At 40.3% G+C, this 17,500-nt stretch overlaps 2 protein-coding genes across 2 annotated transcripts in view; one reads left to right on the top strand and one right to left on the bottom strand.

The window, feature by feature from the left end:
- LOC134188556 (low-density lipoprotein receptor-related protein 4-like) overlaps nt 1-14,924 on the bottom strand; it is a gene marked incomplete at its 5' end in the record, with an annotated part of 29,685 nt that extends 14,761 nt beyond the window's left edge. The window contains 11 exons of the mRNA XM_062656722.1: nt 1,638-1,772; nt 1,840-2,743; nt 2,775-2,941; nt 4,224-4,361; nt 5,256-5,363; nt 8,447-8,572; nt 11,190-11,309; nt 11,370-11,486; nt 13,807-13,923; nt 14,478-14,591; nt 14,729-14,924. Of these exons, the coding sequence (XP_062512706.1) occupies nt 1,638-1,772; nt 1,840-2,743; nt 2,775-2,941; nt 4,224-4,361; nt 5,256-5,363; nt 8,447-8,572; nt 11,190-11,309; nt 11,370-11,486; nt 13,807-13,923; nt 14,478-14,591; nt 14,729-14,924 (2,242 nt within the window). The remainder of the gene's footprint in view (nt 1-1,637; nt 1,773-1,839; nt 2,744-2,774; nt 2,942-4,223; nt 4,362-5,255; nt 5,364-8,446; nt 8,573-11,189; nt 11,310-11,369; nt 11,487-13,806; nt 13,924-14,477; nt 14,592-14,728) is intronic.
- A 2,251-nt stretch (nt 14,925-17,175) lies between these two features.
- Nucleotides 17,176-17,500, top strand: part of LOC134188773 (testis-expressed protein 10 homolog) — an 11,538-nt gene continuing 11,213 nt past the window's right edge. Inside the window, exon 1 of the mRNA XM_062656967.1 lies at nt 17,176-17,379. Within this exon, the coding sequence (XP_062512951.1) occupies nt 17,188-17,379 (192 nt within the window). The 5' untranslated portion in view covers nt 17,176-17,187. The remainder of the gene's footprint in view (nt 17,380-17,500) is intronic.

Genomic DNA, 17,500 nt, shown 5'->3' on the forward strand with positions numbered 1-17,500 from the left:
CAAGACCTGGTGATATCTTCCACCCAGATTTTGATCAGGGACTGCCTACCTACTTCAATCTCTGTCCGGAATTCGTTACAAACAAGCTACATTGTCCAAACAGCAACGCGTGCAGGATAGCAGCTGAGGCCGGTGAGGTGGAAAAAGACTTTGGTGTCAGCTGCAGGATGTGTTTCTATCCTCTCATCGTCAGATCTTTAGGTTTATGGTCAACTCACAGCTTGAAAATTATCAAAATCATTGCGAGAAGATTTAATTTTCACAATAATTTGACTTTTAGTCAGACAGTAGATTACTGACTTACACAGGGTTCTCGCTAGAGACTTTGAGAGCATGGTAAGATGGGCGGGTCCATGACGCATGCACATGGCTCGAAAAATAGGTCGTCAAGTCGTCATTTGACGAGTAAAATTTTACAACTGAAGACTGAAGTTGTAATCTAAGTCACTAGCAGGCCACAGCCAGTATTCTATGAAGGCTACCTTGTGATGGCTGTCTTGATAGGCAAGCGCATATCTATAATGTACTGAAAGATGACGCGTATTTGTAGACATCAGCAGCATAAACTGCTCATACCCTAGATAAAGAAACTGGGAGTGCGCGAGCCAAGTTCGAGGCTAGCCAGTGTTCTGTGTGGAAAAATTTCTGGATCTCCGGATTCCGAGCATGTACAGGCATGAAATTTGTGTCCAGTGAGTATGTGAGGAAGTGGAGACAACGCATTATCTATAACAATATCTATGCTCAGAACCCCTAATGGCAAGGCAAAAACTAGAGAAAAATGGCTGTAACACTAAACCCCATGTCAATATCAACACAGCATCCTGGATTAAAATATGACGACCTAGAATTTTCAAAAACTTGTCAAATGATGACAACTAGTTGGACCGATTTTCGAGCCCTGATGCAGTCTGTGCTCTCTACAGTTGCACAGTCCAAGTCGGGCATGCGCACTTGAGCCGATCTCGTGTGAGGTATATCTTACATATCGTAGCTATTGCGTGTAACATACGTTCAAGTGCCCTGGCAAGGAAATCAACTTCAATCACAACTAAGCCCTTCTTAGCGATGTTCATAGATTGCGCGTGTGCCAGTTCCATGGACGACAGAAAGTCTGTCTAGTCAGATGTTGATTGACGTGCATGGACCAATGTCGTTGTTTCGCAAGAAGCCATGACTAGTCTAGAGTAGATTCTAGGTGCTACACTTCTCGGACAAGAGGTGTGCTTTCCGTGTCAAGGGAAGAGCTTCCGGGACTACTATCAATGGCAGCACATCTGGGAATGCAATCAAGACAAGTACGTGTACACGTTTGGAGCTAAGCTATTATCTCGTGTTCTTTTGTAAGAGCCTGGATTTGTGGCTAATGTCACCCGTAGTAAGTACTACCTATAGTATTGTGTTTACTCATACACTCTTTAGCTGTCAAACTTTGGACTCCTGTCTACCGTTTCTGAGTGTGGCGCACTCCTACTGGAGCACGGCACAGGGCCACGCTGTAGCGAGAACCCTGCTTACAGCAACAGCAATCTTGCCAGCTATGGCACTACAACACGCTGCTAAGATGATTTTGTTTAGGTTATCCTTGGACGATAAAGATGATGTTATTTCATAACATTATTATATTAGTCGCTTACAATCAGAGCAGCTTGTCTTGTCCGACAACAGTTTGTATCCCGTCTTGCAAGCACACGAATACGTTCCGCCCGTACTATCATCTGGATACGGAAGACACAAATCGACACACTTATTGCCAGCACAACGATTAGGACCTGCAGCAACAACACGACCAATCACTCGAAATAATCAAAATCACACAAAAAAAGGTGCACAACAAACATGTTTTCTGCCTGAGATGATGATGTACGTGTATATCCATTGGAAAATAGAGATTCTCTTTCACCGTGCGAAGATTCTGTCCGTCCAGATCCGAACTGTTGATCGACTTCGAGTGCCAGTCGGTCCAATAGAGACGATTCTCAAACATGGTGATGGCAAACGGGTGGGACAAACCTGATGGAATGATTGCACGACGATTAGAACCGTCGACAGATATAGATTCTAAAGTATGAAACTTAGCATCGACCCAAAACAATCGATTTGTGATATAATCAATGGTCAATCCATTTGGCCAATATATTGATGAATTAACAAGAACCTGTTGTTTCCTTCCATCCATATACGCTCGTTGAATGCGAGGGCTCGCTCCCCAGTCTGACCAATACATCCAACCCGTACACGGGTCTAAAACAATTGCCCGAGGCTTGTCAATCTGTTCCAAAACGATGACCTTCCGGTTCTCCCCATCCAAGTCAGACACTTCAATACGCTGATTTCCGGAGTCACTCCAGTAGAGACGATCGTGTATCCAATCAACTGCTATCCCTCCTGGACTCTCCAGTCCCTGACTAACAATCACAACGCTTCCCGACCCGTTGATGTTCGCTCGCATGATAACATCCAACGTGACGTCCGTCCAGAAGAAAATGCCCTTTGCGTAATGAAAATCAAGAGCAATGGCGTTCGCTAAATTCGGGGCGATGCTAACAAATTCTGAATGATCGAGATTGTATCTACGGATGTCGAGTCGATTGGCAAAGAGAAGAAATCCGGTGTTATCATCAGCAACACAACCTCGAACGCCGTCCTGCTTGTAGCCTTTTTCACAGCTACATTGAAACGAGCCGACAGTATTCTTACATAGCTGAACGCATGGACTTGATCGTGTACATTCGTCGATATCTATACAGCCACACATCGTAATAAACAATACAGCAAACGACTGAGACGAGCAAGGAACCTGAGCAAGTCAAATGGTCTGCATTCAGTTGGTATCCTGCATGGCAAGTGCAGTGGAAGCTGTGCTTCGTGTCGACACATTTGTGTTGACAGCCGCCTTTGTTTTGTTGGCATTCGTCTTTTGTGACACCAGATGGGAGACCTAAACGGTCACTTACTTAGAAATGTGAATGTAAACATGCCGATTAGGAACTAATTATCGACAGAAGTGCAAATACATGTATACCTTGAGATGAGGTACAGAATGACATTTAGAAGAGATGTAAATGAATGTAGCAAGCAAATACGTTAATGAAACACAAACAAGCAGGCAACAAGACAACCAAACTGAATTACAAACAGACAGACAAACAAACAGAGAGACACAGATATACAAACAGACACACAAACAGACACACAAACAAACAGTCAAACAAACAGCCAAACAAACAGACAACAAACAGACAACAAACAAACAGACAACAAACAGACACACAAACAGACAGAGATACAAACAGAGATACAAACAGACAAACAAACAAACAGACAAACAGACAAACAAACAGACAAACAAACAAACAGACAAACAAACAGACAAATAAACAGACAAACAAACAGACAAACAGACAAACAGACAAACAGACAAACAAACAGACAAACAAACAGACAAACAAACAGACAAACAAACAGACAAACAGACAAATAAACAGACAAATAGACAGACAAACAGACAAACAGACAGACAAACAGACAGACAAACACAGACATACAACCAGACAGACAGAGACAAATGCCAACAAACTATAACCAAATGAACAACAGACTAAGGCTCCACACACAAATAAAAAAACTGTCACAAACCAATAAACAAACGGACAAAAAAAGAAACAGTAAGCAAACATATGAGCATAAAGCAAACAAAGAACAAACAAGCAGTTGTACCATATGGTATGTGGGCAGACAAGTAAACAACAGACAAGATGGACATAAAGTAAATAAACAAAAGATGAACAAACAATAAACATATGATACCTAACTAATGTAATTGCTATCAAATACTAAAGCTAACAAATACATGCAACAACAAAACATTTACACACCTCTTGCTACACCCAGCATGCAAGCACACACACAGACACAGACACACAGACAGAGACAGAGACCGACACAGACAGATGCATGCGCACAAGTGCGCACACGAGTGCACACGCACACATGCACACGCACAAATGCACACACACACATGCATGCACGTACACGCATGCACGCACTCACACATGCACACGCACATGCACACACACACACGCACGCACGCATGCATGCACGTGCACACACACACACACACACACACACACACACACACACACACACACACACACACACACACACACACAATAAACAAGCCACCACAAACAATTAAGCAAGTTACTAACACAGATCCTTACATGTTCTGATTGGAGCTTCATCACTCTTGTCACTGCAATCCATATTCGTATCACACACTTTCTGATCATCAATACATTGACCATCGTTACACCTAAACTCTCGGTGATTACAGGGCACAGTCACTGGGATCCTTGTAGCTACAAAAAAGTAAAAACAAAAATACAATCACCACATAACAACTTGACAAATTGTAGCTCCCATGTGTACAATGTCCTAGTTATTATGCTTTGCATCATTACTGGTAGAGTATCTGTCTAAATATAAGCACCAGGGCTTGAATAAAACGGTGGAATGTCATACATTTGTTTGTATACTAATAGAAGACTCGGAGCTTGCATTTAGACAAGAGCTTCTACGGTACGGAAGATATTGACTGCACACTAGAGAGTAGCAAGTTGCTTCACTTGTCAATTACATACACTACCGGTATCTGTTCACACGATCGTCCAGCTACATAAAATTAGAGTAAGCCATCTGCAGTGAAGCTTTCAAAGTCTGATTTTTCCAAAAGTGATCTTCTTCCTCCTTTTCTGTGATATCCACCAGCATCAGCCCAGTTTGGTTTCGCAGATTGTGATTCATTGTTGCTGAGGTAGAGATGATGCTTGACTCCCTCTGCACTGCTTTCATTCTTCATGCAGGTCATTAGAGCACTCTCCTTGCCATCGATGTTGGTAGTGATCCCCACACACTTGAAAGAACATGATAGCTTCAAATGTGTGGGTGAGTAGATGTAACAGCTGCAGGTTGAAGCAATCCCCCCTGTACGCATGCAGCAAAGACAGGGTGGGTCTTTTATTCAGTCTGGGTCATTTATTAAGAACAACATTTAGACTAAGTTGCAAAGTGGTTTGAATTGAAGCCCCAAGGCTTCAATTTTGGCGAGGCTTGTATTTGGTAGTTTACACCAACTGCATCTGTACTACTGTAGTTAGCAAAGCGACTAAGGTCTACATACACCAATGAGACTAGAAGGAACAACTATTGCAGCACGTTGTTCTGACACTTTGTTAACAAATATAAACACTTACGACAGTTCAATTCGTCTGATCCATCGCCACAGTTATCGGTGCCATCGCAATGGTTGAGATTACTGATGCACTTTTTGTTGGTACACCGGAATTCATTACTGGCACACGCTAGTAAACAAATACCAGGAATCACATCACATTGGCACACTAAAAATATACATCAAAAATTAAAATTAAAAAATAATATAAATACACAAAAATACAGAAAAAATAAAATAAATAAATAAAACAAATACACAAAACACAGAATAAATAAAATAAATAAATAAAACAAATACACAAAAATACAGAATAAATAAAATAAACAAATAAAACAAATATACAAAATACAAAATAAATAAAATAAATAAATAAAACAAATAAACAAACTATATAAAATAAATAAATAAAACAAATACAAAAATACAGAATAAATAAAATAGATAAAACAAATAAACAGAAAGAAAAGAAAAAGAAAAACTACAAAAATTAATAAATAAATATAAAACAAATATAAAACAAATAAATAAATACAAACAAATACATAATAAAGAATAAATACATTTAAAATGACACTATTCCATCACCACCACGACTAAAGGAACACTTCACCGATTGATGCACGCGCAGTAGACATTAACGTACGTTAAGGCCTTGGGCTGTGGATCGAACGCTTGATGTGCTGCACGGCACATTGTTTTGGTCTTGCTTTCCGAGGCCAACTACTAGAGCACAGGTCTAGATGCTTCAAGCGACTCAGACAGTGAAAGAGAACAAGTTACAGTTAATAAGCGATTCATATATCTATAGGTTGTAGACTCCACATGATCATCTTGAACAACTTGCAATCTCTCAGTCTTTCGCACTTTCCTCCGTGTTTCTTTCTACAAATGGAGGCCATACTACAGTACAAAAGGGCTTATCACGTGACACAAAGTGCCTTCATTCTACAGCCGAACCATCGCCGTATGTGTGCTTTTCGCCGTCAATTGAAGGTGAGTCAGTGATGATAAAGCACGTTTTACTTTTGCCTGAGGAAATATCAAAGTCTACAAAAAGGGGTAAAACAAAACCTACACTTAGTGAACGTTATTTGGACACCGTCTTGTACGTTTCTGTTTTCTAGCCTTCTAGCCTTAGCATAACGCTCTGCTATCAAGTTTGCTCTGAGATAGCGCCAAAGTTCCCAACTTGACGTGTGACCAGAAACATTTAGCGCTGAGGGCGAGTCAGAGATGCACCAGTGAAGCGCTCCTTTAAGTTAACAACCAACTTTTTAAGCCGCCATTGTAGATTACAGGTCTACAGAAAGACTCTAGTATATTACAAACAAACACATACCTGTCAAGATCGAACCAAAACAACTACTAGTATCTACTTAGTAACTATAACTAGACAATACAAAACCATCAGTCCAATACACATCGTAAATTTTAGCAGCTGGTGCAATAGCTAAACTGGCCTCCCTCCTGTGAGCCAACTTATACATTCAATGGGGTCTCAAAGTGCGTGGCATATGCATCAATGTATACACAGGCCACAGCCAAGTGCAAATTAGAGAAACATTGTGCCTCTGTTTTATGCCACTGACTTGTACATGCAAACCATGCTGGCAAGAGAACAGGATGGCAAGGTCAACCAATGGTAGATAGACAACAGTGGGTGGCATTCACAATACGAGACAAAGCCTTACAAAACCATGCCAAACAAGTTCTTGACAACACTGCAGTACTGCTTCAGACACGGTCATTAACTTTGGCATTCTCATATACCTTAGCCACTTCACCAATCTAACTCAATTTACGATGAGAATATGAACTGTCAATATCCAGTATCGTTGTTTATATTGGACGGAGTGTACAGTACACAAAATGCATTAGCAAGATGTGTACAAATGACACCAGTAGACAGGCAGGTATGTCCGCCAGTAAACGAGCAACAAGATGAACACACCCAGACTCATCCTGTCAGGATTCATCCATCCATCTGTCACACAGCAATATAGCAATATACCTATGATTACCATACTCCACTCTGCAAGCACTGGCATCGCCGACACATTCAAAATTCATTGCAATCTAATAACCAATGCGACTAACAAAATCTCACCTAATCAAGTATCACACACTAATGGGACAGGTCATTTCATAAAGCGGTTAACGTAGCAATCAAAGGCCATCCATCCATCACTTTTCCTTCTCTGTTTTCTATCAGCAAACGACCCCAACCAACTGACCCAATCAACTGACCCAATCAACTGACCCCAACCAACTAACTAACTGATTGACTCTTAGCTGCACACTCCAGTCAATCAACTATCTATGCAACTGCACTATATATAAAGTCTATGAAAGACATAACACTTTAATAAAATATTAAATGTACTGGCACCTCTCTTATCACTCCTATTACTGAATAATTATGTTCATTCGAAAGGTTTATACATAGACGAAGCTCTACATGCACCGACCCCACGTGAAGAGCAAACACTAATGCAGCTATCTGATACTCTTGTCAGATGTAACAACACCTGTCGGGTCTTCACAAAGTCTCAATGTCAGTCATAGTGTACCAGGATAGTGTGACATATCATCATTCCCTTGACACAATTCAAGTGATGTACAACACACATTGTTCCATAACAAAGTATCCGTGTCAGTCATACTGTACAAGTATAGTTTGACCTATACCATTCTCTTGACACCATTCCAGTACAATAACACAGATGCTAAATATTGTTGCATACAATCATACCTCTTGTCTCTCTCGCTCTGCATCTCTATATCTAAACGCATTACTCACGATTTCTAGTCAAATGAAATTCGAGTGTACACAAATTTCACTCACTGACATAAATCTTAAGCCCCACTCATACTAAACCATTTGGAAATTATGTGAGACACTGCAAACTGGTGCAGTCAATCCAACATCAATGCATAAAATTAAAATATCTACACATACACTGTATCCACAACCAGAAGGTTGACCTTGTAATGCCTCCTATTCAACATTAACAAGACATAGTACCACCACAACAAAGGCAAACAAAACAGTGTCACTTGACTCAATGCACTACAATTTATTAGTTTTAAATTAATTAATTAATCAATTAATTAAAATAATCTTAAATACTTATATGTATGTATAGTTACAGTACAAAAATATAGAAAACGAAAACAGAAAATACGCAAAGTTGTGTGAGATTCACTTACAGCAATTTTTCTCATCGGAAAGGTTGCCGCAGTCGTCGTCGCCGTCGCATCGCCACGCAGTGCTAATACAGAATCCTGTTCCTACACACTGGAACTCATTCTGTCCGCACTGAGGTGATTGTGTACCTTCAATAAAGTCGTCAGTTACCACAACAGTAATAAAATGGTAGATCAGACCTAAGGTCTGAACGGTTGTCTGTGAATAAATAAAAAACACATACACAAATACAATACACACCTACAGCATACACGACTAAATTGTATCACCTCTACATGTTATTGGCTACTAGTGATTTCATCAAAGGACTTGCCAATGCCCACTAATACAGTTACTATCTACCAAATTTGATACACTTTGCATTGCCTAGATATGTAGTTACCGATGTGTGTGTGTGTGTGTGTGTGTGTGTGTGTGTGTGTGTGTGTGTGTGTGTGTGTGGTGTGGTGTGTGAGTGTGTGTGTGTGTGTGTGTGTGTGTGTGTGTGTGTGTGTGTGTGTGTGTGTGTGGTGTGTGGTATGTGTGTGAGAGAGTATGTGTGTGTGTGTGTGTGTGTGTGAGAATGTGTGTGTGTGTGTGTGTGTGAGAATGTGTGTGTGTGTGTGTGTGTGTGTGTGTGTGTGTGTGTGTGTGTGTGTGTGTGTGTGTGTGTGTAAAATTTAGTCAACCTATTGTCTCTTCAGGATTATCATTGGGCATCCATTTCATTAGCAGACCACATCTCTTGTCCAACTTACCATCAACAGGTATGACATACAGTTTCTAAACTCACACAAACCATCACCCCTCATCAACAATTTAGAGCTCAAATCTATCACAAGACCACTACCTACCTCCAGCACACCTAACTAATTCAACTAAAAAATCACTATTAACATATTGAACTATTCCAAATATTTTCCACCCTACCCACCCCGTTTCACTATTACATGTATTTCCCAAAAATTACATCTTTCCAACAAACATGATCAAGACCAGAAATAACAACTACTATACCCTTATTCCGAATATCCGGGCCTCGGATAATAACAATAATAGAAAGCAATACACTAGGATGCCAGTTATCCAATAGCTTTGGTTATCCAAACAGCAGAATGCCTCGACGCCCTCTAAAAGTATGCTCTATAAACTGTTACACGCATGCGCAACGAGGTGAATGTTGAGTTAGGACATGATATGGTAGACTACCTTCTCATTATTACCCCCTGCTCTGCCCAGGATTTTCGGAGTGGTGGTTCAGGTACCACTGCATTAATTAAGGAGCGTGGTTTATTTAAGATAGAGATAGAAGTAGAACAAACAGCCAGACAATCAAGCACTGTCACAAACCAGACACAAGAAAGCATTATCTGAAAGAGCAGACTAACAAAACTGCAATTTTTGTGAATAGGTGGGACTACATTGTCCAGTTTCACGTTTATACTATGGCATGGTTATACGTCTGCCGTCCATGCACCAGCTGCAGATTTCGAACAACCAGTGCTCCTGTCTTGCAAGAAATCTTTGAAGATGACTTAGACTGGCTCTGTGACAGAGCGCCTAGGATATTGCCTTGCTCATCGCTGACATGCAGACTGCTGTGTCGGATCTCACACCACTTTAGTACCCTGAGCGATAGATCGTATTATATAGATTGTATCCAATCGTAGCAGAGTGGGTATGCCGCCATGTCACCATGTGAACAAAATGCTTACCTGTCAACAAACTGCTCACCTTCCAATAGTCATTAGCTTGGAGCAAGTAAAACACTAGCTAAATATATGGTGGTGGTTGAAACATTTGGAGTGATGGTCGGTGTTTGTCGAGTGATGGTTGGGTCTGGCCACCTCCGATAACCGTAGAACCCTGATTACCTTAGAGTGCAGTCAAGTTTGGTATTTTCTGTAATTGTTGTTCAGTATACATGGATTAGGTTTATATGAGTGTGAGTGTGCATGGGCAGCCTCAGAGACACACGGGCACCTGTTTGTGCACCAGGAGAGTTAATTAACGTCAGTTATCCAAAAATATTCAGAGTTATAAACAGGTCGGGTCCTACAGTCGGACAACTGACATCCTACTATAATAATAAAGCACCTCTGAGGCAGGGTTTGCTCCTGGTGTTTACAAGAACAAACCAGACTGATCTGGTTGAGCACAGCATATATTCATAGCACTAGTCAAGGTACACCACGCTCAAGGAAAGAACAACAAAGATGATAGACATGAAAGTAAATTAAAGCAAAGACTATGACATACAGATTTAGAAATAGAAATAGTAGCTATCTATGGGAAGTGTACATAGCACTTGCTGTAACACAAAAAAATTACCAAACTCTGCATAAATACCGTCAACCCTAAAGCTCATGATAAGTAGCCAGCCTAATGCACATGTTAGAGTCTCCAGAAACAACTACCCTTGATGTTTATTTACAGGGTGTGTACATTGTTTCTTACTAAGTGTTCCCAATGAGTATACTGATGAACTTCTAGACATATCAAACCTGCATTCTAAAAGCAACTTGTTTACATACTCACACTACAAAAACAATGTGTTGAGAAGGAGCCAGGTTACATTTTGGAAATGGAAACCTAATATCAGTCTTTGCATGAGCCAGTGACTGGATCATGTATGAGGTCTATATGATCAGGTGTCAAGGAAGGACAACATCTATCACATTAGATGTGATGATCTAACAAAATTATATAAACACTTTGTATAACTAATGAAATTGTATTAACAGTATTATTCTGTTGGTTACTTACTACAGCCTTGTTCATCGGAATTATCTCCACAGTCATTATCGCCATCACACTTCCACGAGCTTGAAATGCACTTTTGAGTAGCACACCAAAACTGACCAGCAGTACAACTGGTTACTGTCGCTAAAGCCAAACAGCTTATTGATCATGGTTTTACATCTTTAGATGTAGGACAAATATTACGGCATGTCTTCTCGTCTGATCCATCAGAGCAGTCTCTGTCTCCATCGCACTCCCAACTGCCTGCAATGCAACCTCCTGCTGTGCAGCGAAACTCGTTAGGAGCACAAGTAATCACACCTAAAAATCAATGTCCATCAGTGATAATGCAATATATAAGAATATAAAAGTAAAGACACCTACAATTGGCATAATATTTTTCTTCTGTATAACAATGAACACACTTTTTCATTATTTTGACATACAATTTCTTGCCCTAGTTAATTAATTAATACACCAGGTATGATATTTATAGGAACAATGGTAGGACTGTGTCTGATGAAGACTTACATGTCTCTACTAATTAAGTACATTGCATGTTAATTAACAATGGTCACTGGTTACCAACATGGAAACCTTCCACATGCACAAAGATGCATGTAATGATGTTGCTCTTCTGAAATAGCCTCGTTCTTAGGAGCATCACTAGTTTTATGTATCCTAGTGATTTGAATTGAGAGTTCAAAAGACAGTATATTTACTGTATGGTGACATTACTATTCCTCTAGATTATCATACAAGATAGATTCCTAGACAGTGTCCTTACTGTACTCTGGAACCAAACACTCCTTCAAACCTTGACAGTATCTGTTGTGATGACTCTCTTGTATAAATAAGATATTTATAGACATTAAACCAGACCAGGAATGGACAGTATCTCTATTTCATATGTTAGTCTCCTTTCCTAGCCTTCCTAGAAACCATTTATGGTACATTCAATTTTCAAATTAACAAACACACACACACACACACACACACACACACACACACACACACACACACACCAACGACTCTCCAGCCAACGACAAAGAAAACGCCAGTGGCTAACAGTAAACTTTGATCAGTTACATCGGATAATAGGAGCACAAGGTCAATCAATGGTCAATGTCACAAGTTGATGTGTTTGGGTCAAGCTTGGGTCATCGACTAAGATCAGGATACTAAACAGACATGATGCATCCAACAAGTTGACTGTATCTTATGGTTTCACGATAAGATAGAAATGCCAACATCCCCAGACATTATAAAGCATCCCCAGACATTATAAAGCTGGAGATAAAAATGCCTAGTCTACATTTATCAAGCATAATTACCAGCATATTGCATCAAGAAATGACTCACTGGTAAAGACTACTAAAAGGCAGGCAGCTCTCTTCGCCGTCAATCATTTCATGATGTAACCAACTATAGAGCTATAGAGCAAAAACTATGACATATATTACATCTTCAGGATACTTTTGTCTAGTTATAGACCAAGCCATTCCACACCATGAAAGCATTATGCACATAAGATAGTTGAAGATAGGACACCTGTTTCAACCACCCCACAACACATTAGGATCTAGCCAATTCGGGAAGAGAGCAAATTCCTTGTAAATTGAATTAACTAATGTACCACATAATTATTAGTAAACAATCTTGCTACAAGTTGCTATACATGTACCTAACAACAAGTTCTCTATAATCTATTCCCTTCATCCATTTCATCAGATACCGGAAAAAAAAGTATTACCAAAGCATTAGTCTATAGATAAAATTTAAGTGAGCACATATTTAATTAAGTAATAACAAAGCCTATAAAGAACATATAAAGGTTACCCTGTAAACTATCAGTCCATCATACTAAGCAAGTAAGTGAAAACATAGTGAAAAACCAATGTAAATAAAACCTACTTTGCAGCATAAACGAATTACCATCCTAACTGTCTCATAGGGATCACTGTGCTCCCTGCCTTTGTGCCTATGCAGGTATGGGCCCCAACTGTAAACCCACCACAACAAATATTAATTCATTCAAAGTGTGACCAAGGTTCCTGGAAATCTTCAGACCTACTGAGATCTCCATCTGTGCTCTCTCTCTCTCTGGTTTTCTTAATTAAACAGGAAGTCACTACAGCTATCCATTCATTGGGGCATTCTTCACATCTGATTGTTCATCATTCTGTTGTTGACTCAAGCATGCACTCACCCTCAACATGTCCACTTGTCTAGCTATGCACCTATTCACTCACACTGTCTGATAGAATATATCAAACAACACATTCAAATCTATTCAGACATCCATGATTCACACTTCTGGATAATCATGAACCCAATTATCCAATCCTCCACTCATAAACCCTTTCATAGATGGAAGCTCTACAGAGTCTACTTAGTTACAGACAGCCCCAGGGTGACAACTCCAACATCACTCATTCAATCCATTCTACACTTCTAGTGAACTGATTCTGATCTCAAGTCATTCATTCATCGGGTAATCATCCAAGTGTGAACACGTTTACATCATTCCAACTTCAACACGCCCTAGGTGTTAACACCAAGAGAGAAAGAGACTCATAACGACCAACAACTGCGCAGTACGCCTCCGTTTCACCCACATATACTAATACCAAACTCTTACCGCATCCGATCTCGTCAGACTTATCCGAGCAATCGTTGTCTGCGTCGCATCTCCAACTCGCTCTGATGCAACTTCCGTCTGCACACCTGAACTCATACTGCGTGCAGTTCTTCACGGCTGAACACAAACACAATCACATTGGGAGATCCTCACATTGTGTCTAGCCTACGGCTAAATGTCGAACGACACTGAATGTCAAACAGCACGCGTGTGTGTGTGTGTGTGTGTGTGTGTGTGTGTGTGTGTGTGTGTGTGTGTGAGTGCGTGTCACTGTGTGTGTGTGTGTGTGTGTGTGTGTGTGTGTGTGTGTGTGTGTGAGTGCGTGTGTGTGTGTGTGTGTGTGTGTGTGTGTGTGTGTGTGTGTGTGTGTGTGTCACTGTGTGTGTGTGTGTGTGTGTGTGTGTGTGTGTGTGTGTGTGTGTGTGTGTGTGTGTGTGTGTGTGTGTACAATCGTTCATAGATCGACCAGTTCGCACCGCATTGACGTGTTAATCGCCTCAAATCGCTGAGCTACGACGCTAACACAATCGTACACCTGTTTCCGATGCACACGACGTCTCGATCGTTCTCCACGGAGTCTCCAACCCGCACGCGCAGCGACCGGAAATGATTCGACAGCGGCGAGTCTAGCGAAAAACCACACACGGCTGGGACACACAAACATGACTCACGGCAATTTGACTCGTCGCTCCGATCTCCACAGTCATTGTCGCCGTCGCAGCGCCAACTGCCGTGAATGCAGTTGCCGTTAGCGCACGTGAACTGACTCGACGTGCAGCGGCGACCTGAACAGAAACGCGGCACCCGATGACAGACGTCATTACAAGCCGACAACAGAGAAACACAAGCGAAAAAGAAACGCGTCGAGACGCAGTTTAAGATAGAAAACGAGACGCATCGCGTCGAAATTACGCGAACTTACGGCCCGTGCATCCAGTTTCGTCGCTGCTGTCCGGACAGTCGTTATCTCCGTCGCACTCCCAAGCAGCCGATATGCAGCGGCCAGTTGCGCATTGAAACTGGTTCGGCAGACAACTGGCTGAAATAGAAAAAATAGAGAAGTCGACGTGGAGTCGATAGAAGACGAGGAGATCAGTTTGCTTGCAACGAATGTCGAGGTATCAGTCACCTGCTTGGCATCCCTTTGTATGCAGCGTGGTGAGTAGCGCGAGAGTGATCAGCCACAGAAACATGCCGTACAGCTCGCCTCTCAGTGCACATAAACGTTTAGCGAATCGAACTTGTTCCCGTACGTAGGTAAGTAGAGAAACGAAAAGTATGCGTGACGTCATGATCTCGGGTGAGTGTGTTGACGTTTGCTGTCCGACTGAGTTTGACTGCCGGGCATCTGTGTGTGCGGTTCTGCGTGCATTGCGTGTTCGGTCGTTCTCAGTCGCTTGTCTGGTTGGGAGTAGCTGTTTTGGGTTCGTGCCAGGCGCGGTAATGTTTACTTTCCTGTTTGAAGGTGGCACGCCTACTCACGTGCACTTTGGCACGTGCCAGGCGAAAGATCGATTACCGATTATCAGTAATGTACCAACGCGTATCATCAGACACGGAGACGAACTGATAGACAAAACAAACAGACAACCGTAGCTAAATTTTGTTTTATTTTTCATAAATCCTGTACATAATTTTAGGTGCGACAGAAATATATCATTCATTCATTCATTCATATATATTTGAGAGATATTGCCATCACAACAGATATATGTCTACAAGAAACTAACCAGGGCCAAGAGCCCCTATGTCACACTACGCTTAACCCGAAAAAACGGCCAGCTGGAATGCATTCATTCATTCATTCATAATTTGAGCCTAGATACTAAAACCAGTCCAACTCTGTTATATGCTTTAAAACTAGTCGACTAGACAAACAGACAGACAGACAGACAGACAGACAGACAGACAGACAGACAGACAGACAGACAGACAGACAGACAGACAGACAGACAGACAGACAGACAGACAGACAGACAGTAGTTATGGCCAGAAAAGGCTTTAAAGCAGTAGCACAGCTTGTTAGCCATGAACATAGTTTGTAATAGTAGTCATGTATGAAAATATATTATATGACAGACAAACAGACAGACAGACGGACGGACAAACAGACAGACAGATTATTTTATTGCTACAGATCCTCTACTTGTACACATCCTAAACTTCTATGATGAACCAGTCCTTCACAGTGAAATACTTTAAAACATTAGTGGACTTGGATCTGTACATTAAAGTCCAAAAGCCTGTCCATGTCATTCTTTGTTTCTGAAACTACAGACAGACGACAAACAGACAGATACACAGACAGACAGACAGACAGACAGACAGACAGACAGACAGACAGACAGATAGTTAATTAACTTACACATGCAATCTATTTGTACGCATGAAATGTGTAAAATTCATGAGTTTCCAGAGTATAAATATGGCGCAAGTTTTACAAAACGCTTTGCACGTGCATCTATATATTCTAACAACCCCATGGCGTAGCCATGCAATATTTAGAAGTCGGTTTCAGTTCTGTAACTTGAAAGTGCCTAGTTTGCTACATGCATGCAGTAATAGTAAAGTCCGAATTGCTCACATAGCTACAGCTGAGAAATGAAAGGTAAATAGCTCGCGTATACTGTAATGTATACCCCGAAAGAAGAAATCTGTGCGTATATTATATATATATATATATATATATATATATATATATATATATATATATATATATATATATATATATATGTATGTATGTATGTATGTATGTATGTATGTATGTATGTATATAAACAGTACAGTATATTTCAATACAACAAATCTATGATACAGGCAAATCCCACGAACTAAAATTACTGCCATTATTGTCTAACAACAATCTACTGAGAATCATATGTGCATTATACGACCACAACTTGACTGACAATTGCTGCAACAAATTATTTAAAGACTGACTATATATATATATATATATATATATTTTTTTTTTTTTTTTTATCAGTGTATATATATATTATAACTAAATGTCCCATATGGGACAAACAAAAAACATACATGAAAGACAAGTATTATTACTGGATATGTCAAACAAGTGCACTACTGGTCCAAAGACGACAGAAATATATATATATATATATATATATATATTTGGAAAAAATTTTGAGTGATACCCATATATTTGCATATAATACAGATAACATAGAAAAAATAAGTATAAATTTAATTAACTTATAAATAAAAACAAAAAATTATTTAAATATACATCTATACATGTATAACATTATGAACTTAATAATCGTTTTCACCTAAAATTGTGACCGGAATCCATATGGTTAGGGTTAGGGTGTCATGCAGCATCCTAACATCCGGGACTTAATCAAATATCTGGCGTGTGGCATGGCGAAGAGCAAGCGCAAGAAGAGAGAGAAGGCCAAGGACTTCGCAAAGCCCAAACTGAAAGTCGGGAGGAAGCTGCCGCGAGTCAATGAGACGGACGTCACGTTTTCGTCGCAGTCTGTGCTATTGCCCAATCAAATGAAATTCAGAACAAGTCAGGAAGCATGTAGTCATAGAAAGCTCAACGTCCAGGTCAGTGTAGCAACATTCAGGTTGGCAAAACTATTAAAATATAAACTGTCGGTCTTTCATTGTATTTAATTAAGTAATTAAATTTTTAATTATTTTAATTTTAAATTTAATTAATTAAATA

This window comes from Corticium candelabrum, chromosome 13 (assembly GCF_963422355.1).
Source record: "Corticium candelabrum chromosome 13, ooCorCand1.1, whole genome shotgun sequence".
Lineage (NCBI taxonomy): Eukaryota > Metazoa > Porifera > Homoscleromorpha > Homosclerophorida > Plakinidae > Corticium > Corticium candelabrum.